This window comes from Ustilaginoidea virens, chromosome 7, assembly GCF_000687475.1.
Source record: "Ustilaginoidea virens chromosome 7, complete sequence".
Lineage (NCBI taxonomy): Eukaryota > Fungi > Ascomycota > Sordariomycetes > Hypocreales > Clavicipitaceae > Ustilaginoidea > Ustilaginoidea virens.
Genome location: NC_057322.1, coordinates 1,259,929 through 1,285,574, shown reverse-complemented (window position 1 = coordinate 1,285,574; position 25,646 = coordinate 1,259,929). Strand labels below are relative to the sequence as shown.

Below are 25,646 nucleotides of genomic sequence, written 5' to 3'. Positions count from 1 at the left end.
GCATCCCCCAGAAGGTCGCTTCCGGCAAAAGGGTAGAGTTTGATACGCCTGTTACAATGTTACGAGGAGGGCGGCGGCGCTGACGCCCTTTGCAAGTCTGATGCAGAAAGCTGCAGCTGGGCGACAGTCCCTGATGAAGAAGAGACGGTGGAAGAATGGCAAGGGGTATCAAAGAGGCCATCCTCAAGTGGGCATCCCCCATGGGACTCTGTTCTAGCAAAGACACCCGGTGTGGCCTCGACTTGAATGGAAAACATGCTGGAACATGCTGGGCGGAGGGAGGCGCTGGACAGCGCCAGCAAGCGCCTATGCCTATGATTATACATGCACCACGACGAAACGCAGCGTCGAGTCTGCCAGGGTTCACGACAAACACAATCACACCCCGGGGGGACCGAATCGGTGCAAAGTACGTTTTACATTGTCCAAGAAATATACATATACATATATATGTATGTATATATACACACATGTCTAAAAACTACATACTGCGCTACTTCTTCTTGCCGAGCTTGTTCTTGGGCATCCGGGCGAGCCAGTACACAAACATGGCGGCAGCAATGTTGAAGCCGACATACACCCACAGCAGGCCAAAGTTGCGCCACCGGTCGCCGTAGTCGCTGCTCACCCCCCGCAGGAACGTGTTGGTGTCGGCGACCGGGCAGAAGCGGCAGGTCCCGGTGGCCGACTCGTCCTGGAGCCGGCCGCCAAAGACGTCCTTGTAGGCGCGCATGTACTCCCCGCAGGTCTGGTTGCCGGGGGGCGCAAAGGTGAGGAACTCGTTGGAGGCGCAGACGACTTCGGAGTTGGCGACGGCGGTGGACAGCATGCCCGAGACGAGGTACGTGAACGGCGAGACGCGGTACATGAAGATCCAGAAGCGGGGGAGCGTGCTCGGCTGGGCCAGCACGCCGCAGAAGATGAGGCACATCGTGAACATGAGGTTGGCGAGGTTGCCGCCCGCCTCGGCCGTCTCGAACCCGGCCACCACGAGGGTCGAGAAGGTGCCGGTGAAGAGCATGAACATGAGCAGGAAGAGGAACATGAGGGCGCCGCGCTCGGCGACGGCGTCGGTCGCGACGGCGTTGTGGTACAGCCCTATGGGGTAGTACCAGCAAAAGTACATGATGACGGCCATGAGCGCGTTCCAGGGCAGCTCGACGATGATCTGGGAGAGCATGAAGACCTTCCACGAGTACACCTTGGAGGGGCGCTCGCGCGCCTCGTACAGGGACCGCTGGATGATGAACTGCGGCATGGACTGCTGCACAATCTGGCCAAAGACGGTGAGGAGCTGGAAGATGGCAAACATTTGGTTCTGGAGCCCCTGGATGCTGTTGGGCGCGTTGAAGAAGATGAGGCCGATGAAGAGCGCGACGAGCGTGCAGAGGCCCGTCTTGGCGTAGATGTAGACGGGGGTGCGCCAGTACTGCTGGAACACGCGGCCGAGGTTTTCCTTGAGCTGCACCATGAGCGGCGCGGCGAACTCGCGGTAGCGCCCGGGGTCGTCGTCGTCGTAGTCGTCGTCGTCCTCCTTCTCCGCCGCCGCCGCCGCCGCCGAGGCTTCCGACCTCGGCTCGTTTTCTCTCTTGATCTGCTCGAGCTCGTCCTGCACTCTCCTGTACTCGGGGCTTTGTCGCCACGTCTGGAACCAATCGATGTCCGTGGACGATCCGGGAGCCGCGCCAATCACCTCCAGCATCCATTCCGCGGGGTTGGCAGCCTCGGGGCAGGCATGCCCGCCGTTCCGCTCAAAGTAGCTCGTCAGGGTCCTTGAGTTTTCGCCAATGTCGCCAAAGTAGACAGTCTTGCCGCCCTTGGCCAGGAAGAGAAGGCGGTCGAATCGCTGGAAGAGCATGGCCGAGGGCTGGTGGATCGTGCACAGGACCGCCTGACCGACCTTGGTCAGCTTCTCCAGCAGGTCGAGGATGGCCCACGAGGTTTGGGAGTCTAGGCCAGAGGTGGGCTCGTCCACAAACAAGAGCAACGGGGGTTTGGCGGCCAGCTCGACGCCAATGGTCAGGCGCTTGCGCTGCTCCACGTTGAGACCCTCCCCGGGCACGCCGACGACGGCATCGGCATACTCGGCCATGTCGAGCAGCTTGATGACTTGCTCGACGTACGCGAGCTTCTCTTCCCTGGGAACGTGGCTTGGCTGGCGGAGGATGGCGCTGAAGTTGAGGGCTTCGCGCACCGTCGTGGTCTGCAGGTGCAGATCCTGCTGCTGGACGTAGCCCGTTTTGCGCTGAAAGGACATGTCGCGAGGGCGTCCGTCCACCAGCATCTCGCCGGTGATGACGCCCATCGAGGTCCGGTCGGCCAGGCAATCCAGCAGCGTCGTCTTCCCCGCGCCGGAAACGCCCATGAGCGCGGTCAGCGTCCCCGGCTTGACCCATCCGTCGACGTGATCCAGTATCCTGCGCGTCTCGTTCTTGAGCTTGATGTCGTAGCAGACGTCGTGCCACTGGAAGACGGACGTTTGCTGCTGAAGCACGCCGTCCTCCCCCTTACCTTGGACCCTGCTCCGCTCGGCCGTGACGATGGGGCCAATGTTGGCCAGGGCAGCTTCGGGGTCATGGTGTCGTTTCTCGGCCTGCTCGGCGGCTGCCGGCCTGTGGCCCTTGCGATAGACCAGAACCTCGCCCTTTGACTTCTTCTCGGACACGAGCTCGGCGGCGACAATGTAGCAGACGAGGAAGAAGACGGTGAAGGCGACGACGATACCAAAGTTGCGCCAGCGATGATCCCACTCGTAGTCGAAGCTCGACCTGGTGTAGCTGTCGCCCGACACGATACTCTGGCCGGGGACGGCGCCGACAGCAGAACATATCCGGTTGTCCGGGCCGATGTTTGCGTACTCTCGAAGCTTGTCGACCACGCTCGGCGTGGGAGCCTTGTCGGTCGGCACAAAGTCGGTGCATCTGAACTGGCGGTCGTGGAATTCGTTGACCATGAGGGCTTCAAAGGAGTAGCCGAGCGGGTCGATGTAGCTGAGCCATCGGCACCAACCCAGCATGTACTGCTTGGGCAGAACAAAGCCGGTGAAGATGACGAGGTCGAGGATCAGGATGGCTGCGGGGACGAGGGCCTGAAACAGGGTTCGAGAAGCCGAGGCGATGGTTCGGAAGATCATGGACATGACCATGACTGTGGAGAAGCTGATGAGGAGGAAGAAGAAGAAGGCGCCCGGCTCTCGCCTCAGATTGGTCATGAAGTAGAGCGTCAGGTTGAAGACGATGGAGTTTGTGATTTTGTAGGGCAGGTCGCACAGCATGGACGCGATGGCCTCGGCAGAGGGATGGTAAAGGGCATATCGGGAGTGCTTCTCGATTATGGGACGTTGGGCGTACAGAGTCAGGATCTGGCGAGAATTGTCAATTTCAGCAAAACGAGTCTCGCAGGGCTGGAGTGATGTAATTTACTCGGAGACGCGAAAAAAAGAAAAAAAACAAGGAAAAATAGTTGTTGGGGGGCGGGGAGAAGAGAGAAGCAGCAGGTAAGGCCTACCTCGAGGGCGGATGCAAAGGCATTCATCAGACAAGCAAAGAACAGCAAGGCGCCGCGCTGGAAAAAGCTCGAGGACGTGTCTTGCAGATTGTAAAAGACGCTCCCGATGATGAGGGCCATGACGAAGTTCCCGATGAGAGCACCAACGCTGAGGCTCGGGTCTCCCACGAGTCGCCTCCAGCCGCGCCACAAGCACAGCCTGATCTGCTGGGCGTACGACAGGGTGAAGGGAGACTTGGCGCGCTGGCCCTTGGCTTGCTGGGCACGCTTGGAGGCGCGGAAGGCCTCGGCGTCGGGCCCGCCGATGGGGTGGGACTTCTTGTACTCCTCGATCTCGGCCTGCAGGGCCTTGTACTCGGCGCTGCTTCTCCAGGCGGCGGCGAACTCGTCCGGGGAGCGGGGGGCCTTGCCCTCGAAGCCGGGGCGCACGATGCGTTCCGACGGCGAGGTCATGGAGGTCAGGAAGTCCGGGGTGGTCTGGCGGGCGGGACACTCGAAGCCCAGGGCGACAAAGTACTGCTTGGCGTCGGCGGCGCGGCCAAAGAAGATCTGCCGGCCTTCGTACAGCACGACGGCCTTGTCGAAGAGGTCGTAGGCGGTCTGGGGCGCCTGGTAGATGCCCACGCAGGCGGTGGTGCCGAACAGCTCGGCCTGCAGGCGCAGCGTGCGGCAGAACTCGATGGCGTTGGCCGAGTCGAGGCCGCGCGTCGAGTTGTCCCAGCACTGCAGGGGCGCGCCGGAGAGGGCGGCCTCGGCGATGGTGACGCGCTTCCGCTCGCCGCCGGAGACGCCGCGGACGTACTCGTTGCCGACGCGGGTGTCTGCGGTGTGGGAGATGCCGAACATGGCCATGACGACGTCGCGCACGTGGTGGGCAAACTGGGCCTTGTCGAGGTCGTCGGGCAGGGCGCGGGGTTGCCGAGCCCGCGCGGCGAAGGTGAGGGTGTCGCCGACGGACAGCTGGGGGAAGTGGACGTCGACCTCGGCGGTGTAGATGGCTTCGCCGCGGTGGTTGGTGTGCATTTCCTCGGGGGAGATGCCTGGGGTCCGAGACAGATTAGCGACCATGCGTGAAGCGCAGTGATGAATGACAGCACCCCCGGAAAGCCGGTGTCTCACCCACCCAGATGGATGGGATGGCCATCAGGGGGGAGGGTAGAGGGGTGTGGTGTGTCCTGGGATTTGCCTCTACAGATCGGGACGCGGCAAATTCCGCCCCCCCTGGCCCTGGCAAGCGCTCTTCAACGACATGTGTCCAACGACACATCTTCCGTGACAAAAGGCTATTTGGTGGTGGTGGTGGTGGTGGTGGTGGTCCCTCTTGCTTACCTTGATAGTTGAAATAGGACCCTGGCCCGACATGGATGCCATTCATCTCGCCGGCAATCGTCTTGAGAAAGGTCGAGCACCCGGACCCCGGCGGCCCCAGCACGACCAGCATCTCGCCCTTGCGGACCAGCCCGTCAAAGCTGCGCAGGATGTCGATGCGCTGCCTGCCGGCGCCCGTGAGCTGCCGAGCCGCGTCCACGGCGGAGAGCCAGACGTTGGCCACGTCCTTTTGGTAGTCGGTGGCGGCGCCGAAGCCGTGGACGTTGAGGTTCTGGAAGCACACGCCGGAGGAGCGGAAGGCCTTGTCGTCCTGCAGGACCAGCTCTACCACGGCCTTGGCCCACTCGCGCGCGCTGAAGTGCGGCGAGCCGGGGTTCAGGGGCGAGTCCTTGCCGGCGCGGAACGGGTTCTGGCCGGGGCCGCCGGGGGAGGAGGCTCTCGAGTACGAGCGAGCGAGCGTCTGGACGACGGACAGGCGCCGCTCCAGCTCTGCATCGGCAGGGTCGTCGGCCTCCTTGCCGGCAGGGGGGATGGCGGCCATCAGCTCCGGCCTGCTGTCGCCGTGGCCGAGGGTCTCGGGCGGGTCGTCGTCGTCCGCCGCGGCCTCGGCCTGCTGCTCGTCGCGACGAGGGTGGCGGTTGCTCAGCGGGACGCCGTGGCTGCTGGCCGTCGAGTCGTAGTTTGCGTTGAGCCCGTACATTGGCTTGGCTGGCTGGCGGTGGGAAAAGCCAGGCTGGCTTGTGACTGCAAAAGAGCCGGACGGCAGAACAGGTCTGCCCTGAACGGAGGCAGCAACACGAGAGGTTTCCCGTCGAGCGTGGCTTGCTGTCATGCAACTCGGGGCGTTGTGTGCTCTGTTTGGTCCGCCCGTGTGACGTGGGATGAAGAAAAGATCAATTGCTTTTTATCCAGGGACTATGACCCGTCAATCAAAACACTGCTGGGCAGGACTTGACGACGAAAAAGGGCGTGCCGGCGGGGGGGGATTTAAAGGCGAGCAGCAGGCAAGCAAGCAAGCGTACCGGACCGGGGTGCAGCAGCCAAGTTTCTTCATACCTCGCTCCTCCCTTACCCCATTGACCTTGGGTGTATCTGGGGGCTGCGGAACCCCTGGAATTCCCGGAATCGCTGGGTAGCGGCGACGGTAAAGGACGGAGAACCTCGATAAACGCCGTTTCTGCCGGGAGCTTTGGGCCCTGCAAGTTGCACGGCAAGTTGGCTTGGCAAGTTGGCAAGTTGGCAAGTTGGGTACTCCGTAGGCAGTTGGCCAAAGGGGCCAACGGCTGGCATTGAAAAGACCGGCGGAAAGTCCGTCACCGGAGGAGTCAGGGGTGGCGCGCCGTCAACATGGTTCCCAACTTCCATGACGGGCATTCTCACCAGGGCCGGCTTAGCGCGCCTTGGCGGTTGGGCGCAGACCACATCAACAACGTCAACTACCTCCTTCCTGCCTTCCAGGCACCTAACCCACGCAGGAGGCGTCCCTCCAGGGCCTGTGAGGTCAGGCAAGAGCGTCCCGGGTTTGCCCCCCCCAATCCATGAGCGCAGGCGCCGAAACGAAACAAAATGCGTTCAATGCCCAGTCCGGACGAACTCGGAAGGACCGGGCAGGCAGCAGCATCTTGAACGTTTGCAAGTACCCATCGACTGGGGGGGCGGAAACATGAAATCATGCCGACATGAAGTTGACAGCTGCTGCCAGCTGACGACATACTGTAACATGGGCGCTGCTGGTGGCCCCGCCCAATCATCCAGGTGCACGGGCAGCCCTGGCAGCGATTGACATGTATGCATGTATGTATGTTGTGTACGTGGGGGCCCACAGCCCCAGCCTGACGGGCTCGACGCAGGGATTCGTCCCTGACGTCTGGGTCCTGCCTGTCTGTCCCTGTCGGTGGAAGCTTATTTCCCGGCGCGGACATTTGCCTCGTCTGGTCAAAGCCGTCTGGTTTGGTGGGCGCAAAGCCGCAGCGCAGCGGCTGCCCGCGGGCCGCTGACTCACTGCCCGCTGACTCACTGACGGTTGCCCTACACAGCGGGCTTACCCAGCGGCTTACTTCAGGCTCCAGGAGGTTGCAGGTCTGATATCTGATTGATACCAAGGAGCGAGGCGGCTACACGCACCCGTCCACGACCGAAGAAAAACCACCTGCTAAAACGAAGTGTTGCACCAAAAGTGCGACGCCACGCAATACGTGACTTTATTAGGTGTTATACACTGCGATACGAAGACGTGCTGGCCGGGCGTCGCGTCACGTATCTAGGTGCCTAGTACCTAAAGCACTTTCTACTGGTCGTCCGGCGGGCTCCGCTCGGCCAAATAGGGAAATAATTTCCGCCGCGCTAACCAGGCCCTGAATACTCCGGCACTTTGTACCTGTCCGCACGTAATCCGCAATCCGCAATCCGCAATCCGCAATCCGCAGTCCGCAGTCCGCAGTCCGCAGTCCGCAGTCCGCAAAGCCCTGGCGGTCAGGCAAGCTTTGAACCCGGGCCAACACGGCAGCCAACCAACGCACACCCGCTCCGGCCGTCGGATCCGAACAAACGCCGCCTCCTACTCGCACTCGCACTCGCACTCGTATTCGCACTCCAACTCGCATGCCAGCTGCCCGTGTCGCAGCGAAAACTCGGAAGTGCGTCTCCCCAGGCCTGATGGCCCGGCGCGTTGAGCGGATTATGCATAGCATTTAGAAGTAGATTGAAATTTGAAAAAAAAAAAAAAAACCCCTTAAGTTTATTTCTGGTCTACAAGAATCGCGGAAAAGACCAAAATCAGAGGGAAAAAAAGCCATACTCCCGATTCGCTTGCTTGCCACGGTTTCGGGTTTTCACGAGAGACGAGTGCGTCATGTAGAATTAATAGGCCCTCATCAGACATGAGACCCGAATCCTCGGCTTCACGACGTACCCTAATCGTAATCACTCTCGTTGGCGTCGAGCCCGGCTGAACCCATGAGCGTGGGTAAAGATGCACGGACATGACGGCGAGATGTGCCGCTCATTCCTAACGCCGCTGGGACGAAGCGAGCTTGTCGAGTGGCGAGCCAGCGTCCCTTGCGGCCGGGTATACACCTCCTTGCTGACACGGCCGCGTCTATGACGGATGAATAGACGATGCAAAGAGGAAAAAAAAAAAAAAAAAGACAAAAAAAAGACAAACCCCCCCCCTTCCGATGCGGCTACGGCCCCGAGTCCGGGCAAATCCATGCTACAAAAAGTTGATGCCAACCCCCATCTGCAGGCCCTTGGTCCCAATCTCACCCCGGCGCAGGACCAGGGGAAGACTAAAGTTGAGCTCGAATCTCGCCACGGGGTGCGCGTACACCAGGCCCACGCCGGCAGCCGTGCTCGGGGCGCCGCCGCTGACCAGGTGGCCGAGGGCGCTCAGCACCCCGCGGCCGACGGCGCCGGCGCTCAGCCCTTGCGATCCGGCTTCCCTGGCCGTCTTGCCGCTGTTCCTGACCGCCACCAGCCGGCCCCCGTTGGCGAATATCTGGAACCGCAGGCCAGAGTCGGCCCCCCTGCAAGGCAGCGGCAGCAGCATGTTGACGCTCCCGCAGGCAAACACGTCGCCGCCTACTGCGTCTTGGCCGTCGTGAGGTCCCAAGCCGCCCAGCTTGAACCCCCGGACGTCGGTCGGCCCGCCCAGCTGAAACCGGTCATTCAGTCGGCTGGGGAGGCTCCCTCGGCCCACGTCGAAGCCCAGGGGCAGCGGGTACAGCATGCCCACTCTCAGCCCGGCTCCCAGCGACGCGCCCGACCGCTCTGCGGCCCCCGGCAGGGGAATGGGAACCGCGCCGCTGACCTCGAGCTCGCTTTTGGAAAAGGCAACGTCGCCGCCGAGCAGACCGGCGCCCGCCAGCTCCCACGCGGACCGCAGCATGTAGCCGGACTGCGGCAGCTGCGGGTTGTCGCGCCGTTCCCGGTAGAATGTGTGCTTGACGGCGCTCTTGACGGTGTCGCCGGCGTCCGCGCGGACGGTAGGGCTTGCGCCCTGGCCCAGCCCCGTGACTTGGCGCCATGCCGCAGAGTACTCGACCGAATGGGCGTCGCGCTCCGCGTTGAGCCAGGAGAAGCGGATCGACCCGCCCTTGACGACTTCTTCGTGCGATGCCCACGGCTTCTCTGCCGCGGAAGCCAGGCCTTCCAGGGAGATCCTCCTGTCCGGGTCGCTCAGCACCGGCGCGCTCAGGTTGGCGCTGTACGCGGACCTCGTTCGCGTCCCGGTTTTGGCATTCAAGGTGAGCATCTCGGCGCCGCCAAACATGTTCCGCCACAGGAGAGATCCATAAGCCGAGCCTTCGCCGTTGCCTACATCGGTACCGGTCTGGAGCTTGAACCGAGGCAGTTCCTTCAGCCCGACCGACACGTTGATGTCGCCGGGGCTCGTAGACGGGTCCGCCTGGCTAGCTCGCGACAGGTACATCTCTGGCGTCTCTCTCAGGATTTCTGCGGGTAGCTAGCTGTCAGGAGCGGTGCCCATGGAAAGAAAAAAAAAAGAGCCACCGTGGGGACGTGTTGGCTGTGCCGGGGGTTGCGAGCAGGGACTTACGGAGGCCCGAAAGTTTCGCGCTGGCGAGTTGAAGCCTCGCCATCACCTCCCCGACCGTCTGGGGCGCATCGGGGCTGCCGCTGAGGATCGGGGAGAAGATGGGGTCGAGGAAACCCCTCCGGATATTCCTGGCTCCGTTTACGGATATCTCGTTGACTGTCATGGGCATGGACATCTGATCCGCCATCTACAGCACTTTTTTGTCAGCGCGAGCCCCTTGTTCCCCGTCCTGGGCGTTGGCTAATTACTGTATACCATTTCTGCCATTCTTTGTTGCCTGGCCTCGTGCTCGGCGTGCGTATGCGCGGGGGACGCCTTGGCAGCGTCGAGAACTTGGTCGGCGCTGGACTGAAGCTTGTCAATCAGGCCACCGGGCTGCCACTCGTCAGTTCGAATTGAGCTCGGGGGCAATGTAGATGTCTTCTCGGAATGCTCACATGCGTCCCGGCACTGCTCGAGTTGGATGCCATGGACAAGGGAGTGGGAGTAGGCGGCGAGACGGTGCTCTGCCAAAGGGAAGCTCCTCAACAGTGCTGTAGCAGCAAACCTTTGTTTGCTTGCTTGTGCTTGCCGGCCACATAGGATCGGGAGAGCTTGGGCCCTCAGCCACAAAGACCCAACATACATATGAACACCCCCACACCCCCTTTCAACCGGTGTGGCGCGTGTGCATGTGGCTGGTGCGCGTCTGGATGGCCCCCGTCATAGTCGTCATGACTCGTCTGACCTCTGGACTCTGGACACTTGCGCTGCCCCAACCAACCGAGCAAAGACACCCAAAAGACACCCAAAGACGCCCGATCTCATACATCTCATACATCTCATACTGGCTACTCGCAGTCGAACAACAACACAACACGCAAGTTTGCCTTCTACGTCCTTTTCTTGTGCATCCGACGAGCACCCATCCTGCTCCAACTACCACGATTCCCAACCGCCTTCTTCGCCTCGTACGTGTCCGTCCGAGGAACCGCACGCAACCACCTCTCGACTGGCCTTGGTGACAGTCTGGGAACCGAACCCACCTGCGTTCTCGCTATTCATTACATCAACCCCATGGCCAGTAAGGCAGCACACAAGCGGGTACGTTGGCTTCGCGGGCATCCCGAGTATCCATCCCCGGTCATCGCATGCGTCGCTAACGTCATCACGCCCGAACAACTAGTTGACCCGCGAATACAAGACCATCTCGGAGAACCCGCCCCCTTATATCACAGCGCATCCCTCCGAGTCCAACATCTTGGAGTATGTGCCCCCTCTTTCCCTTCTTTCAAAAGGCCGCCGCTTTGCTCGCGACTAACCCACGCCGGCGCAGGTGGCACTACATCATCACTGGCCCCGAAGACACCCCCTACCACGGCGGCCAGTACTGGGGCACGCTCATCTTCCCCCCCAACTACCCGTTCGCCCCGCCCGCGATCCGCATGCACACGCCCTCGGGACGCTTCCAACCCTCGACCCGGCTCTGCCTCTCCATATCAGACTTCCACCCCAAGTCCTTCAACCCTGCCTGGGAAGTGTCCACGATCCTCATTGGTCTCCTGTCCTTCATGACGAGCGACGAAATGACCACCGGCTCGGTGTCGACGACGCAATCCGAGAAAAAGTACCTCGCCTCGCGCTCTCGTTGGTGGAACTCGACAGGCGGCGGCTCCCATGCCAAAGGCACCCCGGTTCAAAAGGGAAACATCAAGGCCGGCGACGGCGGCGCCAAGTTTCGCGCCGAGTGGCCCGAGCTCGATGCCGAGAACTGGGAATGGATCAAGAAGCACAAGGTTGACGCCGCCACGGGGAACCGGCTCGATGGCGACAACGGATCCTCGTGCGGGCCGCAGTTGGGCATCGCAGGGTCGAGCGGCCATCAGGCGCAGGCTGTGGTGGACGCCGTCGTCCAGCAGCGAGACGCCGGGCGGGGCTGGATATACCGTAACAAGCTTCTGGTGGCCGGGGCCGCGATATTCGTCTACGTGCTCATCGCCAGGCTCATGAGCGGTGAGGGAATAGCGTAAACAGTGGGGGGGGGGGGGGGGGGTTAAGGGGCAAGTGGTGGAAAGTCAGAGACGGCTGTTGCATACGCGGCTGGCAAGCAGTCGACGCGCAACATCTTATCTCGTTGCGGCTCTGGATGTTTTGGATGCACATGGACTTGTTTCGTATAATCTACGAGGTTGACTCTGAATGTACGCTCGCAATTCAAGTCAATGTATAACTAGATGCAGCAAGGCTCGGGCTTCACCCGTACGCAACCTGTACGAGTACGGTCAACTTGCTGGCGGATTGTTACCCCTGCAACGAGGGCGGGCGAGCCAATACTCCGTAGCCAGGCACCCCGTTCCTCACAAAAGCCAAGCGGCAACCCTGAAAAGTTACGTCATATGTATCGCAGTGTACAGTTGAGGGTCCCATAGCCCCAGGGCCCAGCGCCGGTTCTCCCTGGTGACATGTCGTAAGTGCTGGGTGCCGTGTTCTGACACAGCCCTGCAGCTACGTGGTAACACGCAGCAAAGGCCCCTCGATGACGCAGTGCCGGCTGGGGTCGTCCTCGCTGTCTGCCTCTTGGCGTGCTTCACTTGGGCGCGAAACGCGTCGTCTGGGAAATCCATTATCCCCGCGTGCAGCCCGAGTCCCGGCAGTGACGGGGGTGGGCGGCGAGATAGCTGCGGGGTCTGGGGGAGCATCGTCTGCCGGGAAGAGAAGGAGAGCAGGGAAGCAGAAGAAGCGGCTTGCGCGGAGAGAAGGCGAAGGGAATGGCGCGGGTTGGCTTCAGCAGCGCTGGCTATGCGCGGCAGATGGAGACTCGCAAAGCCACCTTGCGCTTGGCGAGCGCGCCTGGCGAACACAATCAAGTTGCCGAATGGTTGCGTCCCCGCTAGCATAACTGCCGGCATGCCTGCAGCCTGCAGCCCGCAGGCCTGCCATTTATTTAAATTAGAAGAGTCGACGTACACTTGGCGTGGCCGGCCCCAAATCTCAAATCTTGCTGTTTCCCGTCTCCGAGACTTCACGCCAGTCTCGGTAACCAATCACCCAGCCAGCGCCCGTCTGCGGCTGCAAGACGAGCCTGAGTTCGATTTCTCGTCTCTGGGCCGCTCCCGTCCAAGGGGCTATGTATCCGACCGAATGGAGCCCTGGGGTTGCATGCAGAACGTGTGCTAGGTCAGAGCTTGCTACAGCCTTCTCCTGGCGTCACGAGAAAACGCCCAACTTTCCGGCTTTCAACTGGCTGAGTGGGCATCGAATCCTGTTTGACGTCTGGTCGCTGCCACCCTCGTTCGACAACCTGGTCAACTGCCTGTCCAGTAGTCGGCCATCCTATAACGTGTCTGGTACTTTGCGCGAGAGCATTGCGTGACATGTAGACCCCGCCGTGTGGTTGTGCTTTGGGACGGGTTGCGATTCCGATTCTTGCGACGCGATAGCTAAATAGCTCAACACTACTACTGCTGCATGTACTTAGCATTCGACTACTAGCGCCGTCACTAGTTCTTGCCTCAGTACGAGTGGCTTAGCGAGCTGATCTTTCATGGCTTCAACTACTCGTCTTCGTAGTCTTTCCATACACCCCGTACACCGTATCTTTCAGCGAGATAATCGCAAGTCGCTTAACGGATAGTCCACATCCCCTCGGGTGAAGCGAGAGAACCCATAAGAACGACTCTGCTGGCGCTCGTATTGTTCATCGCAATGCATCTTGCTTGGCCGAACTACTGCTCCCCACCATTTACTGATACACGCGCCTCGCCAACCGCATCCCTTTCCCGGCACATCGAGCCGGATACGCCTTCAAAAAGACCAGGACCATTCAACATGCCACCAGCTCACAGAGACGGTGGCAAGACTGTGGCTATTGTCGGTGCGGGGCTTACAGGCCTTCTCGCAGCGCAGGGCCTGCTCAAGGTAAGATGCAGTTGGCCAAATTTTGTCCTCAACGACGTCTTGGAAACTTACTTGGCCGATTCAGAATGGCTTCCAGGTCGTGGTTTTCGAAAAAGAGACCAGCATGGATGCGAGACAGCGTGACTGGACCATGTTGATCCACTGGGCAATGCCACTGTTCGAGAAGTTGGTGCCGGAGCATGTTTTTGCAGACCTGAGTAAGGCCCTCTGCAACCCATACTTGGAATTCAGCGACGATGTGGAGAGCCTTCCATGCTACAGCGGTGTCACGGGGGAGTTGCTCTTTCGAAGCCCGACTCCTCGGGCCAGGCGCGTTAGCCGACAAGCGCTCCGGCGTTTGCTTGCGCCGTGTGTTGACATTAGATGGCACAAGACTGTGGAGGCCCTTTCGACAACCGAAAACGGCGTGAGGATATCGTTTGAAGGTGGCGAGACATTCGACGCCGATTACCTTCTTGGAGCCGATGGTTCCACATCCAAAGTAAGAGAACTGCTTCTGGGGGTCGAGGTAGCACGCCCGAGGGGTTCGGGCTTCCAATTTGCCACTGGCATCACAAGGCTAGCCGATGCCGCCAAGGTGAAGGCGATAGTTCAGGCACATCCGGTAGCGGCACTCATGATGGGAACAGGAGCTGTGGGCGCCGTCGGCGGTAGGTCGTTTCACCCATACCCTCAGGCCCGGCACTGACAAATGGTTGCTTTTTTTTGCAAAATCTCGTGGGAGATATCCCAGTCATGTCAGTTGACGACCCCGAAGTTGCGTCTACTTGGACGACTTTCTGGACAAAGATATGGCGCGGACAATCAGTGCACGTCAAGGGCGACGGGGCTCTCGAGTACATCCAGAAACACACGCCTCCCCTGCGTGATGTCTTTCAGTCAGCCATAGACTGGACACCAAAAGGCAGCAGCGTTCACATAAACGAAATGAAGTACTGGGTCCCGGCGCCTTGGGATAATCTTGGCGGAAGAGCGACTTTGGCCGGTGACGCAGCTCATCCCATGCTCATATGTACGCCGCTTCGTCGAGTTTGAGAGCACGCCTGAACCGGTTTGGGGCCTTGGCTAACTGCTTTCAAAGTTCGCGGGCAGGGCTTTCAGCATTCCATCACCGACGTCGACAACTATGTCCGGGCTCTTTCTGGGCTCGGCTCATCACCCACGGACGCCGGGTTGAGGGAGAAGATTCTGGCGGAATACGATGCTGAGATGGTCGAGAGAGGGTCAAAGGCCGTCCGTCAATCGCTGGACGAAGCCGAGAAATGCCTTGACATGGGAAGAATAAACCAGATGCTCATGGCAACGGCCGGGCATGGAAGGAGCGCATGAGACCGCTCCTTCCGCGAGCTGAGCTGTCAAATGTTGTTGGGCGGCACGTGGGTGGGTGCTGGGGAACTACGAAGTACATAAGGTACCTAAGGTACCTACCTCCCTAAGGTATGCACCTATATCCAAGTTGCGTAAAGCTGCAGACGAGGGCGAGCGTATTCCAAGGTAAGAAGGCCGGCGGCCGTGGAGGGGAGGGGGGTGACTGGCGAGATTAAAACCGCGTGTGTAAACTTTACAAACGGAACCCTCGGGTTGTGTGCGCACGAGACATGACGAACCAGACGCGTCGTGGGATGGGATTCTCCCCTTTAGCCTCACGTTCCCGATCAAGCAGACTCGCCAAGTACTCCCTGCGTACCGAGTACTCCGTACGGTAAGCACCCAGCAGCACTGCACCAGTTGGTTCTGTGCTACGACGAAACTCTTCGGCTGCGGCGCTGGGTTGCACGCAGCACGACCGAGAACAGAAAAGCCTCCCGCCCCGCCCCGAGACCCAGTGCTCTCTTACCGTCTCTCTACGGAGAACTCTCTAGGAAGCCTCAAGTGCTGCTCTGTGATGGGTTCGGTGTGGTGTCATGAGCTCCACGCCCGTCACTGACAGGTCACTTTGCTCCCTGCCAACCCCCAACAAAGGGAGGGCCTGGCCACTTTGGGTGTCATGGGTGAGAGTCTTGGTTGACCTTGTCCATCGGAGTACGGCAAGACTTGCACGACGTAACCAACCAGAGCCAGACAGCAAGCAATCTTGTCGCTGACACCATGTAATCATGGTTCTACGTTGACTCAACTTCCCATGCTTTCCACACAGAGTCGCGAGTATGCAACCCTTCTTGGTCACTGCTTTCAAGACGAAAGAACCAGACGCTTCCGCTGCTGCTGCTGAAGAAGAAGAAGAAGAAGAAGAAGAAGAAGAAGAAGAAGAAGAAGAAGAAGAAGAAGAAGAAGAAGAAAGAGGAGGAGGAAGAAAAAAAAGGAAACGAGAGATTTCGCCCGTCGACTAGCAGACTTTTGATCGTGCGCAGCGACTCGCAGAACTCACCACCACTTTGGCGACAAATGCCTCTCCTTTCCCCGAGCACAGTGGGTACCAGGAGAAACAACGGCGCACCCAATTCGGGGACGACAGACAGGTTGCATGGTAGGAGCCTAGGAGGCGCCTGAGTGGAGTTCGCATCCGCCCTTTGTCCCGTCTCGGTGATGGCCTCGCTGCCGTCTGGCGACCCAGCCAAGAGCGTCAAGGACTGCGACCAGGCGGTGGTTCTTGCTCGGGGAAATGGCGGCGAAGAATCCGTGGCGTCGTCCGACTCAGCCCCGGCCCGAGCGACACAGGCGCCGGCGATAGAGGCCGGCAGCGAGACTGACGATGAGTTTGGCCTCGATGGGGGCTTGTTGGACGACGACACCACAGCGAGCGTCACGTCGAGCATCTACGCAGCATATGCGTACGAGCGTGGCCGTCGATACCACGTGTTTGGCGACGGGCGCTATCCCATCCCCAACGACGACATCGAGCAGAGTCGAGAGGATATGAAGCACGCGATGCTGATGATGCTTACCGGAAACAAGCCGTTCTTGGCGCCCATAGGAGATCATCCACAAAAGATACTAGATATCGGCACGGGGACCGGTAGGGCACGCCACTTGTTCAGCTTGCTGCTGTTGCCGAATCAATGTTTGCTGACGGGATGCCGTGCGCAGGAATCTGGGCCATAGAAGGTTGAAACCTGCCACTACTACGACGTAGCTTTGGGCTCGACTGGATTGTGATGGAAGGTGAATGTGCTGACATTGGCGCAATCCTAGTTGGCGACAGATACCCCAGCGCCCACGTCTGCGGCATCGACCTCACGCCAATTCAGCCCGAATGGGTGCCCTCGAACGTGTCGTTCCTGGTGGACAACTGCGAGCTTGACTGGATCGAGAGAGACGTTGACCTGGCCCATTTCCGCTTCATGGTCATCATCCTGAAGGACATCAAGACCGTTTTGGGGCATGCATATGAGTACGTGCATTGAAGGAAACCCCGACGCCGACCCTGTTCTCGACGCCTTTCTTCTCGGCTGACTTTGCCATCTGCAGCAGTCTGAGGCCTGGAGGCTGGATTGAGCTGCAGGAACTTCAGGGCACCCCTCTTTGCGACGACGGCACCATGCCCGACGACGACCCCGTCAAGACTTTATACAGCACCGCCGAGGAGGCCTACAAGAAGTTTGGCATGAACACTACGCTATCGGCGGAACTCGATCCGTTCCTTCGCGACGCCGGGTTTGAAAACATCCACTGCCAGGTCATGAAGGTGCCCATAGGGATATGGGCAAAGGACAAAACCATGAGGATCCTTGGTCTTTATCAGAAAATGGCGGTCCTCGACTTTCTCCCTACGCTGTCGGGGCGGCCGTTCAAGGCTTTGGGCATGTCGGAGGCCGAGGCCGAGGTAACGGTGGCTTTGGCTAGGAGAGCCCTTGAGGAAGTCAACGTTCATCGGTACTTTAATTATTACTTTTGGTATGCGCAGAAGCCAGGGGTTGCGCAACGACCAGATGATTTGTAACTAGCCAAAGTCCGCGGTGTGAGTGCGGCTGCAATGACCGCGATGATTCACGACAGACAAACACACAAGCATCGTCATTGCCCGAACGGTGGCCTGAAGGACGTTTCGACCCAAGTGAAGTTGCTCTCTCCGTTTGATAGGGGGTCAAGGTTTGGCCAGCGTGGTGTACAAACGTCGACTGCCGCAAGGCGTCCTGCGCTTCGTCACGCCTGAGAGCGGCCGATAGGTTGCAGCCGAATCGCGCCGTTTTATTTCGTCCTGTATGTATTATCGCCATGAGTTGGCTGTTGGCAAGCATCTGCTGCTCTGGGACGGACACGGAACCAGTGCTTAGGAGCAATTTAAAGGCGAGATTGGATGATGCAGATCCCCGGTCTGTCACTGCGAAAAATCCTGTTCAGTGCTTGCAGTTGATGGGGAGGAGATGCAGCCAAGGACTGGAGCTTCCCGCTTTCGCATTTGAAAACCGGGTCATTCTGCATCTCGTTGATGATGAGTGGCTAGAAGAAGGCGTTCCCCTTGGCCATCCACATACGAAGCGAAGACGGGCATCAATATACTCTGTAGAGTACCGTGCGTTGAAGGACAAGGGCAGCAGCCGCGATTCTGTCATCAACACCAGACGATGATGGAATCATCCAGCACGGCAACATCAACACCAGCAGCGCCAATACAGCAGCGCCAATACAGCGGCGTCGGTAGGTGATGGCAGCGGCACTGACACCAGTGGCATCCTCAACACAGCGGCAGCAAGGATCCTTGACTGATGGTGCCTGGGTCGTCTCGAAGCCCAGGATGCCGATGAGATTGTGCAGCATCAGCGTCTCGTTTCCGCATAGCTTGGCAGCAGAACTTCCTGAGACCTGCTCCGTAGATTTGGTCTCGGAACCGTGCTTCTCAGAAGTCCAGTTGGCCATGGGTCATCCCTGACGGCCCCTGACCTAAGCATATTCCGCGCTCTCCAAGCGCCTCCAGGCGCAAGCATGACCTCGAGGTGTCATTCTTCAAAGTCCGGGCCAGTTATCATTTCGCATCTCCGTAAAAACTGACTACTCGGGTCGTAAACACAGTGACACGACAGATCTGTGCGCAAGACGGTCGATGATTCCCAGATTCATAGGCTGCATGACGATGAACTCGAGTGTGCTGGACAAACGCGCGCATTTGGGTAAAAACAAAAAACAAAAAGAAAAAAAAAAAAGGAAAAAAGATGAATTAAAAAGAAAAGCGGATGCGTCATTTTTTTTTTTTTTTTTTTTTTCCCCAGTCAGGCCCGTTTTTGCAATTGCCCATGTCAGCTGCAGATGGCAAACGGCGGGCTGGGCGAAATAGGGGGAACTTGCTTTGGGGCTCTGGGAGGCGACTTGCGACGGAGAATTTGCAGGCCGGGACGGGGCCTGGGGTGAGCGTTGGGTGGTGACATAAGCGCCGCAGGGCGGCCAACTCCTGCGCACGCAGTGCAGCATTGATAGTTGCAGCCCCCAGGCATCTTCCCCCCCCGCTCTCACCAAGCACCAGCATTGATAGCACCCTGACCAGCTCCCTGAGCCGCCTGGACGTCACAAAAGCGCACATAGAGGGAAAAAAAAACATCGCCGCTCTGTTGCTTCTCCCACGGCCCGCCAATTTTCTTCTCCGCCCCATTTCTGCTTGCGCCCACCAACTCGACGATTTCTCTCCTTCCCTCCCTACCTGCCCGCCCGTCGGCAACGTCTCCTTGGAGAGGTGCATTTCGACCCGTGCACTCTCATGACGGACCCCATGCGTGTTGGCGGACGTCTTTCACTGCCCTGCTTCTTCCCCCCCCTTTACCCTCTCTGTTCGGCTGAACGAAACTTTCTGAGCTAAACATCTGTGAGCTCCGCCCTCCTTACCACCCCCCCAGTCAAACCTGGAAGGCACCCAACCTCCGGGTTGCCAAATCCTCGACGCACGCTCCCTCCGTCCGAAGAGAATAAAAAACGAGCCAGGCCTGAGAAAGAACCACCCGGAACGGTCAGCGTGAAGAGAGACCCGGTTCTGGACATTGTCACGTCGCCACCGCATCCATGGTGCCGCCAAATGGCAATGCCCCAGGTCGCAAGGCTGCCAAGGCTGCCGTCAGCCAGCAGCAGCAGCATGCAAAACCTGTCGTGCCTGCTTTGCCTCTATCCTATGCAAAGCGTAAAGCAGCGTCGGCAGCCAAGGGCCATGCGGTCGCCGCCCTCCCGACGCAAGCACTGTCCAAAAGCTTGCAGGCACCTCTGACCAAGCCTGACGTCAATGGCAGCACCTCGCAAGACACTGCTGCGGGAAGCAACACTGTGCCTGCTGATATCGCTCCGGAGCTCGAGCCCGAGTCGTTGGCATCGGCGGCTGGGCAACGCAGTTTGCACTCGGATGAAAATGGCCAAGTCGGTGAGTGGTCTCGTATCGCCGCTTCTTGTTTTGGACACTCCCGTTTGATTGGTTTTTGGGCTAATCCTCGCCACAGGACCCAATGTTGGCAATCATCAAACTCTACCGCCTGACATGGACGGCAAAGTGTCCTCCCCCCTGGCCGCGGCGAATCTGTCAAACGGAAACGATCTGTCCGAGCAAAAATCTGCGGCTGACCCCTCAATACCACGAAAGAAAGTTGAATTACCCGCCGAATCATCACCGAGGTTGAATACCGCTGCATCAAAGAATGGGCCAGAGCAAGGTTCAGGTTAGTTCCAGAAAAGAAGGGTGGCCAACACTTTTTTTTCTTTTCTTTTTTTCTCCCTTTTACCATTGTGGCGGACGGTTGACCAAAAAAGCTCAGCAGGCCATCATGATTATGTCCAAGTCGCCAAAAGTCGTCTGTCCCCAGCCATCTCTCCACGCTATCAGATGCCTCCCCCTTTCCAACCTGCCAACGAGACGTACGGGATGGTAAACAACGGTGACATTGCTCTTGGCTCGAGGCCTCCGCTGTCCAGCGGCCCGGCACATGTGCATCATTCTCATCCGAGTAATGGTAGCATTCACTTTGGCACCTTTGAAGATTCTCAAAACACCTCTCCGGCGCCCCCTCACACCGGGGGGGTTGTGCCTCCGCCTCCGATACCCCCTGCCGACGCCCGTTCCGGGTACATGGCCCCGACGGCCAATGGGTTTCCGCCAATGATGCCCTACGGTGCAGACATGATGCAAACAGCGGCCTTTGAAAGCTATGGCCATCCAGCCGTTGGCTTCGCGCCCATGGATGCATTCCCGCCCTATGGCAACAATTTCGGGCCTTCTACGCCTCATAGCTTTCACGACTCCCAATCTTCAGGTCAGCCCGAAGAAAACGGCGTGTACCATCATTACCCGGCGGCGAACGGACATCGAAATGGTGGTGTAGGTCCCGGCGACGTCAACAACCACAGTCACAATCATCAAGGCAGGTTGTTTGGACAGCCAGAGTATCCCAGAATGGTACATGCCCATGGCATCCCTCCTCACATGACCATGCACGAGGACAGCGGGGACGGGTTGGTCGGTTACATGCAGCAGCAGTTTGGTTCTGCCGAAGTTGCCGACTGCTTCCTGGAGCTGAGGTATGTTGACGACAGGGCTCCACCTGTTCGCATACCCGGCCATCGCTTGGTGTTTGCTCGCAGCAGTGCGCTCGTGGCCCTCCTCCGGCAGCAGGCGGTGCCGCTTGGGGCCGATGGGCCTGCCCCTACCCTGCTTCTAGAGACGGGGTGTAAATGGCTGAGGTCCGACTCGTTCTACATGGCTGTCCAGAGGCTGTACGGTTTACCGCTTCTCCCCATGCCGCCGCGCGGCCGGGCTGACTCCCCCGGTCTCGTCAACGCAGGCAGCACAACTGAGCAGCTTGACTTTGCCTTGGCCTACGCCGCGGCTGGTCATTTGCTGGGGTGGGGCCCGGTTCTCCGTCGCGGATGCGAGATTGCGACTCAGCTGCTGAGTTGGCATTCCCTAGAGAGAGTCATGGAATTCGCGCTTGAGGGCTACATTGACGACGGATCACGGCCGGAATTCTTCAAATACGGTGAGGGCTCGCATGTTCTGCTCAACGCGTTGGCGACTTTTATCGTGCACAACCTTCCGCCGACTTTTACGCTGGACACATTGACGGAAAATCCGAGTCGTTGCGCTCGTATACCAGACTATCCGCCGCCGCCGCCGCCGCCGCCGCCGGCGGTGGTGACTGCGAAGAAGCAGCCGGCGCCTGTGGTTGCGAGGGGGTCGTCTGTGCAACTAGGAAAGGGTCGGCGATCCCAGCAGATTGCCGGCATTCAGTTTGGCGACCTGTCGATCACAGACGACGGCAACGCGAGAGAATCGGAGACGCCCAAAGCAACGCGACAAGCTCAACCCGTACCGCACGCGGTTCTGTCGCGGGCCCTCATCAACCTTCCCTTTTCGCAGCTCAAGAAAATCCTCGAGTCGGCCGGTTCGGGCAACGTCAACGGATGGGCCAATGTGGAGTCACGGTATCGAATCATTCGAAAGGCCGTCGAGGAGCGCGAGGCTCGCCGTCTCGAGGCTCTCGATGCAGTTTTGAGAGGACGCGTTCCGGACACTGAGCATGTGCGGGCTGCACTCCGAAACCCCAACCCACAAGACATGGGTCCGTGGAGCGTAGTGGGATGGAAGGAAGAGATTCTGCCATACGGCAACGCAGATGGGCCGTCTCTTGGACGCAAGTGGATCCCGTACTCGGAACAGGTGAGCGAGCCGGCAGCTGCGTACCCTTGAAGGCGGGAAACCCTTGGCTCGTATGAACATGACGATATCAGCCTAACGATTCATGCTACACTGCATTTGCATGGAAGTTTGGAAGTTTTGACGATGTGCGCTTCTCTTTTTGGCGCGAAAAGTTGCCACATGAATATGCAAGGGCACCCGGGCACTGCGGCGGACCCGCCCCTTTTCAAAACCGTTTTCTCTTTTTTTTTTTTCTTTTCTTTTCGTATGCGTGTGGTTGTCTTTGTCTTTGGCTTTCTGTTCTCTGTTCTGTTCTCTGTTCTGCTCTCTCTTTTTTTTTTTTTTTTTTTTTTTTTTTTTATAGCTACGGGCGCAGCATGATACGGAGATCCTACGTTGAGGATTTCTCCTCCCCCAGGCCTAGCGCCTATCGCACAAGCCCTCATAGGCTTAGGTGGATGGGCGAGGTTTGTTATTTCTTTTCTTTTCTGTTTCTTTTTTTTTTCTTCCATCTAGGAAACTAGCAATTCTGACGTCTTGCGTCTACTGGGCGGTGATGCATACGCCAGCTATCTATTCGGACGTATTTCAGTATTTCGAAAGGGTATTGAGGATTAGAGGGGTGCCTGGAATACCCTACTTGTTCAGAAGGAGGGACACTCGGAGCTGCAAATAGGACGGGGCAGGATCATGTGGGAAGACGGCAATGCAGGATACAAAATCCAAAGCAAGGGTGGGCAGAAGGAAGTTTAGGGAACATGGTTTACGTTGAGTATCTTGGCGGATGGAGAAAGCAACGTTTGGTGGAAAGGCCCAGCGCGGGCAGACCAGAGTCAAGAAGAGGGAGCGATGGAGTTGACGCAGGGGGAGAAGACGACGGCGCAGGACATGGCGGATGGCCGGCTGGCCGGATGGCCGAAGGCGGGCAAAAGTAAGAAGTGAGGTTTTCCTGGTGCACATGGAGTAAGTATTTGGTTGGCCACGATGAGAAGGGGGATGGAGGTGGCTACAGACGCAGACGACAAGACATGATTGCAGCGACGCCTCCTTTTTTGATGTTGACATGTTGCTGCGCGTCAATAACGGTGCAGAACAAGAACGTCGGTACGGAGTACGGAGTACCTCTACCTTAGGTACCTAGGTACCTGAAATCTTAGACGGACCGGTACGTCGGTACGGAGTACAGAGTACCTCTACCTACCTCTTGGCTTAGGTACCTGGGTACCTGGAGTCCTAGACGGACCGGTGCGAGCTACGTGCACGACGGAGATGATGTCTTGATTGGGCAGGGGGCCGGCAGCTGGCCCGAGCGCAGCGCGACACATGACGTGCGGGGTGGCTGCCCGATTGACTCGGAGCCGAGGTCGGTCCCTATCTGGTCTGGTCTGGTCTGGTCGCTGGCTCGTGACGGCCACGGGCGCACCCTGGCCCTGGTAGCCGAGTTCTTTTCTTTGCCAGAGTCCACTGACTCGACGTCCACTGACTTACGTCTACTGACTTACGTCCACTTTGCGTTTTCTGCTCCTTTCGAAACCCAAAAAAACACGGGACAAGTCGAACCAGGCCGGCCGCCCGTCGGCTTTGCACCTCGTTTTTCGTTTTTTCTTTTTTTTTTCCCCCGCTTTACCACCCCGGGGTTTTCATTTTTCCGGGCTTGGTGCTCCCCGGGTGACGTAAGCAGCCTCAGCGGCCATCAAGGCGACGACGAACAAACCGCCCGAGGTTGGTCCTCGATCCATCCGTCCAACCTTGGCTTTTGCATCATCATCATCATCATCAGCAGCAGCACCCCGACCCGCAGCCGCCTTTCCGACGCAGCTGGGCGCCCCGCAAGGCCGGAACCACCCACCGCGATGGCTGCTCCCGCTGCGCCTCCGGCCGCGGCTCCCGCCCCGACCCCCGTCGACGCCGTGCTGCGCAACGCCCTCCGCTACACCATCTCGGCGCGCGAGTACGCCACCCTCCACCGCTACGTGCTCTCGCGGTCCCGGGCGCTGCGCCGGGCGGCGCCCTCGCCCGCCTCGGTCGACAAGGCCCTGCAGCCGCGGCCGCGGCCGCACCCGCGGAGCCCGCCCCCTCCCGATGACTACAACGCCCGGGCCGTGAGGCACGCCCTGCGCGTGTTTGCCGCCACGCTGGCCGCCGTCCGGGGCTGGGAGGCCCTCGCGCGACGCCTGCCCGGCGGCCGGTCATCGTCGTCGAAAGGCGGCGGCGTCGCGGGCGTGCGGCTGTCGGCGTCGCTGTCGTGCATCCTCCTCCTGTACCGGCTGCTCTTCCGGTTCCTGTGCCGCCTGCGCGCCCACCTGCTGGACCCGCAGGTCGAGCCGTTCCGGCGGCGCAACCCGCGCACGGCGGCCGCGCTGACGTCGCGCTACGCCCCGGCCGTGGGGGCCTCGCTGGCCGGCGCCGCCCTGGGCGTCTACCCGGCGCGCCAGCTGCGCGTGTCCGTGGCCGTCTACGCCCTGTTCCGCGCGCTCGAGTTCGCCTGGAACGCGGGCGAGGCCGCCGGCGCGGTGTGGGGGGTGCGCAACGGCCGCCGGCGCGACCGGCCCTGGTGGTTCGGCAGCTGGATGCTGCAGCCCTTTGCGTTTGGCCAGCTGCTGCACGCCGTGGCCTTTGACGGCGACTGCTTCCCCGATGTGAGTTTTTTTTTTTTTTTTTTTTTTCTTCTTGCCCGACAGCCCACGGGCAGCAGCCTACCGACTCCCTTCAACTGACTCTGCCCCAGACCTACGGCAGCTTCATCTTCCGCCACTCGGACGGCTACCTGCACCCCCGGCCGCCCGGCCTGTCCCCCCGCGTGGCGTGGCCGTCGAGCGCCGACGTGGTCCGCAGCCTCGCCCAGATGGCCCGCCTCAACTGGCCGCCGTACGTGTCGCCCACCATGTTCCCCGGCGCCGGCGCCGGCGCGCCCGCGGCCGCGGCCCTCCCCGCCGTCGCCCCGCTCACCGCCCAGGCGCACCCGCTCATCGCCTCGCTGTCCTGCGCGGCCCTCCACCCGGCCGACCCGTCCTGCCTGCGCGCCTACCTGGCCTTCTGGCCCGCGTCGTTCCCGCCCCTCGCGCGCGCCCTGCTCGCCCTCCACGCCGCCCTGGCCGTCCTGCCGCCGCGCCTGCCGGCCCTGTACCACCGCCCGCTCGCCGTCGCCCGCCGCGCCGTCGCCCGCGCCCTGCGCTCCGCCGCCTTCGCCGCCGGCGCCATCTCCACCGCCTGGGCCTCCCTGTGCCTCTTCCAGGCCGTCCTGCCGCGCCGCGCCCTCGCCACCCAGCGCTTCTTCCTCGGCGGCTTCCTCGCCGGCCTGTGGGCCTGGGTCGACCGCCGCCACGGCCGCCCCGTCTTCCTGCACTCGGCGCGCGCCAGCGTCGACTGCCTGTGGAAGGTGGGCGTCAAGCGCCGCTGGTGGAGGGCCATGCGCGCCGGCGACGTCTGGCTCTTTGTCGCCGCCCTCATGGTCACCGGCGTCGTGTACGAGCGCGACGCGCGCGCCGTCCGCGAGGCCGAGTGGCGCAAGGGCCTCAGCTGGATCCGCGGCGAGGGCTGGAGGGACTGGAGCGTGGATGACGACGACGACGACGACGACGACGACGGCGACGGCGAGGATGGCGAGGATGGCGCGGATGGCAACGACGTCAAGGACGAGTGAGCGGGCTTGCGGCCTGGCCTGCGTGTTGGCCGCGTGGGGTGCCCGACTTTGTTCCATACATTTATTACAGCGCCCAATCATGGGAGCAGCAGAAATCGTGATTTTGCCGTGTCCCCATCTCGCGTGCCACGTACATGGATGCCCCTGGAGCACGCGCCATTACGTCGTCGTCT

The 25,646-nt window shown here is 60.0% G+C and overlaps 9 protein-coding genes across 9 annotated transcripts; 6 read left to right on the top strand and 3 right to left on the bottom strand.

Moving 5' to 3' along the window:
- Positions 1-493: 493 nt before the first annotated feature.
- UV8b_08003 (uncharacterized protein) lies at positions 494-5,536 on the bottom strand (the record flags this gene model as incomplete). The annotated part of the gene is made up of 3 exons (XM_043145500.1): positions 494-3,361; positions 3,508-4,547; positions 4,837-5,536. The coding sequence occupies 3 exons, from the start codon at positions 5,534-5,536 to the stop codon at positions 494-496; spliced, it is 4,608 nt and encodes a 1,535-aa protein (XP_043001435.1).
- Positions 5,537-8,047: 2,511 nt separating this feature from the next.
- Positions 8,048-9,861, bottom strand: UV8b_08002 (uncharacterized protein; the record flags this gene model as incomplete). The annotated part of the gene is made up of 4 exons (XM_043145499.1): positions 8,048-9,288; positions 9,392-9,578; positions 9,647-9,766; positions 9,829-9,861. The coding sequence occupies 4 exons, from the start codon at positions 9,859-9,861 to the stop codon at positions 8,048-8,050; spliced, it is 1,581 nt and encodes a 526-aa protein (XP_043001434.1).
- A 586-nt stretch (positions 9,862-10,447) lies between these two features.
- UV8b_08001 (uncharacterized protein) lies at positions 10,448-11,400 on the top strand (the record flags this gene model as incomplete). Its single annotated transcript, XM_043145498.1, has 3 exons — positions 10,448-10,474; positions 10,557-10,636; positions 10,707-11,400. The coding sequence occupies 3 exons, from the start codon at positions 10,448-10,450 to the stop codon at positions 11,398-11,400; spliced, it is 801 nt and encodes a 266-aa protein (XP_043001433.1).
- A 1,798-nt stretch (positions 11,401-13,198) lies between these two features.
- Positions 13,199-14,617, top strand: UV8b_08000 (uncharacterized protein; the record flags this gene model as incomplete). Its single annotated transcript, XM_043145497.1, has 4 exons — positions 13,199-13,288; positions 13,353-13,938; positions 14,022-14,300; positions 14,370-14,617. 4 exons carry the CDS (start codon positions 13,199-13,201, stop codon positions 14,615-14,617), a joined length of 1,203 nt encoding a protein of 400 aa, XP_043001432.1.
- An 818-nt stretch (positions 14,618-15,435) lies between these two features.
- On the top strand, positions 15,436-15,618 carry UV8b_07999 (uncharacterized protein; the record flags this gene model as incomplete). Its single annotated transcript, XM_043145496.1, has 1 exon — positions 15,436-15,618. The coding sequence occupies one exon, from the start codon at positions 15,436-15,438 to the stop codon at positions 15,616-15,618; it is 183 nt and encodes a 60-aa protein (XP_043001431.1).
- Positions 15,619-15,814: 196 nt separating this feature from the next.
- Positions 15,815-17,168, top strand: UV8b_07998 (uncharacterized protein; the record flags this gene model as incomplete). The annotated part of the gene is made up of 4 exons (XM_043145495.1): positions 15,815-16,244; positions 16,316-16,333; positions 16,421-16,619; positions 16,697-17,168. The coding sequence occupies 4 exons, from the start codon at positions 15,815-15,817 to the stop codon at positions 17,166-17,168; spliced, it is 1,119 nt and encodes a 372-aa protein (XP_043001430.1).
- A 551-nt stretch (positions 17,169-17,719) lies between these two features.
- Positions 17,720-18,085, bottom strand: UV8b_07997 (uncharacterized protein; the record flags this gene model as incomplete). The annotated part of the gene is made up of 1 exon (XM_043145494.1): positions 17,720-18,085. One exon carries the CDS (start codon positions 18,083-18,085, stop codon positions 17,720-17,722), a length of 366 nt encoding a protein of 121 aa, XP_043001429.1.
- Positions 18,086-19,216: 1,131 nt separating this feature from the next.
- On the top strand, positions 19,217-21,881 carry UV8b_07996 (uncharacterized protein; the record flags this gene model as incomplete). Its single annotated transcript, XM_043145493.1, has 3 exons — positions 19,217-19,565; positions 19,642-19,857; positions 19,957-21,881. The coding sequence occupies 3 exons, from the start codon at positions 19,217-19,219 to the stop codon at positions 21,879-21,881; spliced, it is 2,490 nt and encodes an 829-aa protein (XP_043001428.1).
- Positions 21,882-23,683: 1,802 nt separating this feature from the next.
- On the top strand, positions 23,684-25,473 carry UV8b_07995 (uncharacterized protein; the record flags this gene model as incomplete). Its single annotated transcript, XM_043145492.1, has 2 exons — positions 23,684-24,469; positions 24,559-25,473. The coding sequence occupies 2 exons, from the start codon at positions 23,684-23,686 to the stop codon at positions 25,471-25,473; spliced, it is 1,701 nt and encodes a 566-aa protein (XP_043001427.1).
- Between the last annotated feature and the right edge of the window lie 173 nt (positions 25,474-25,646).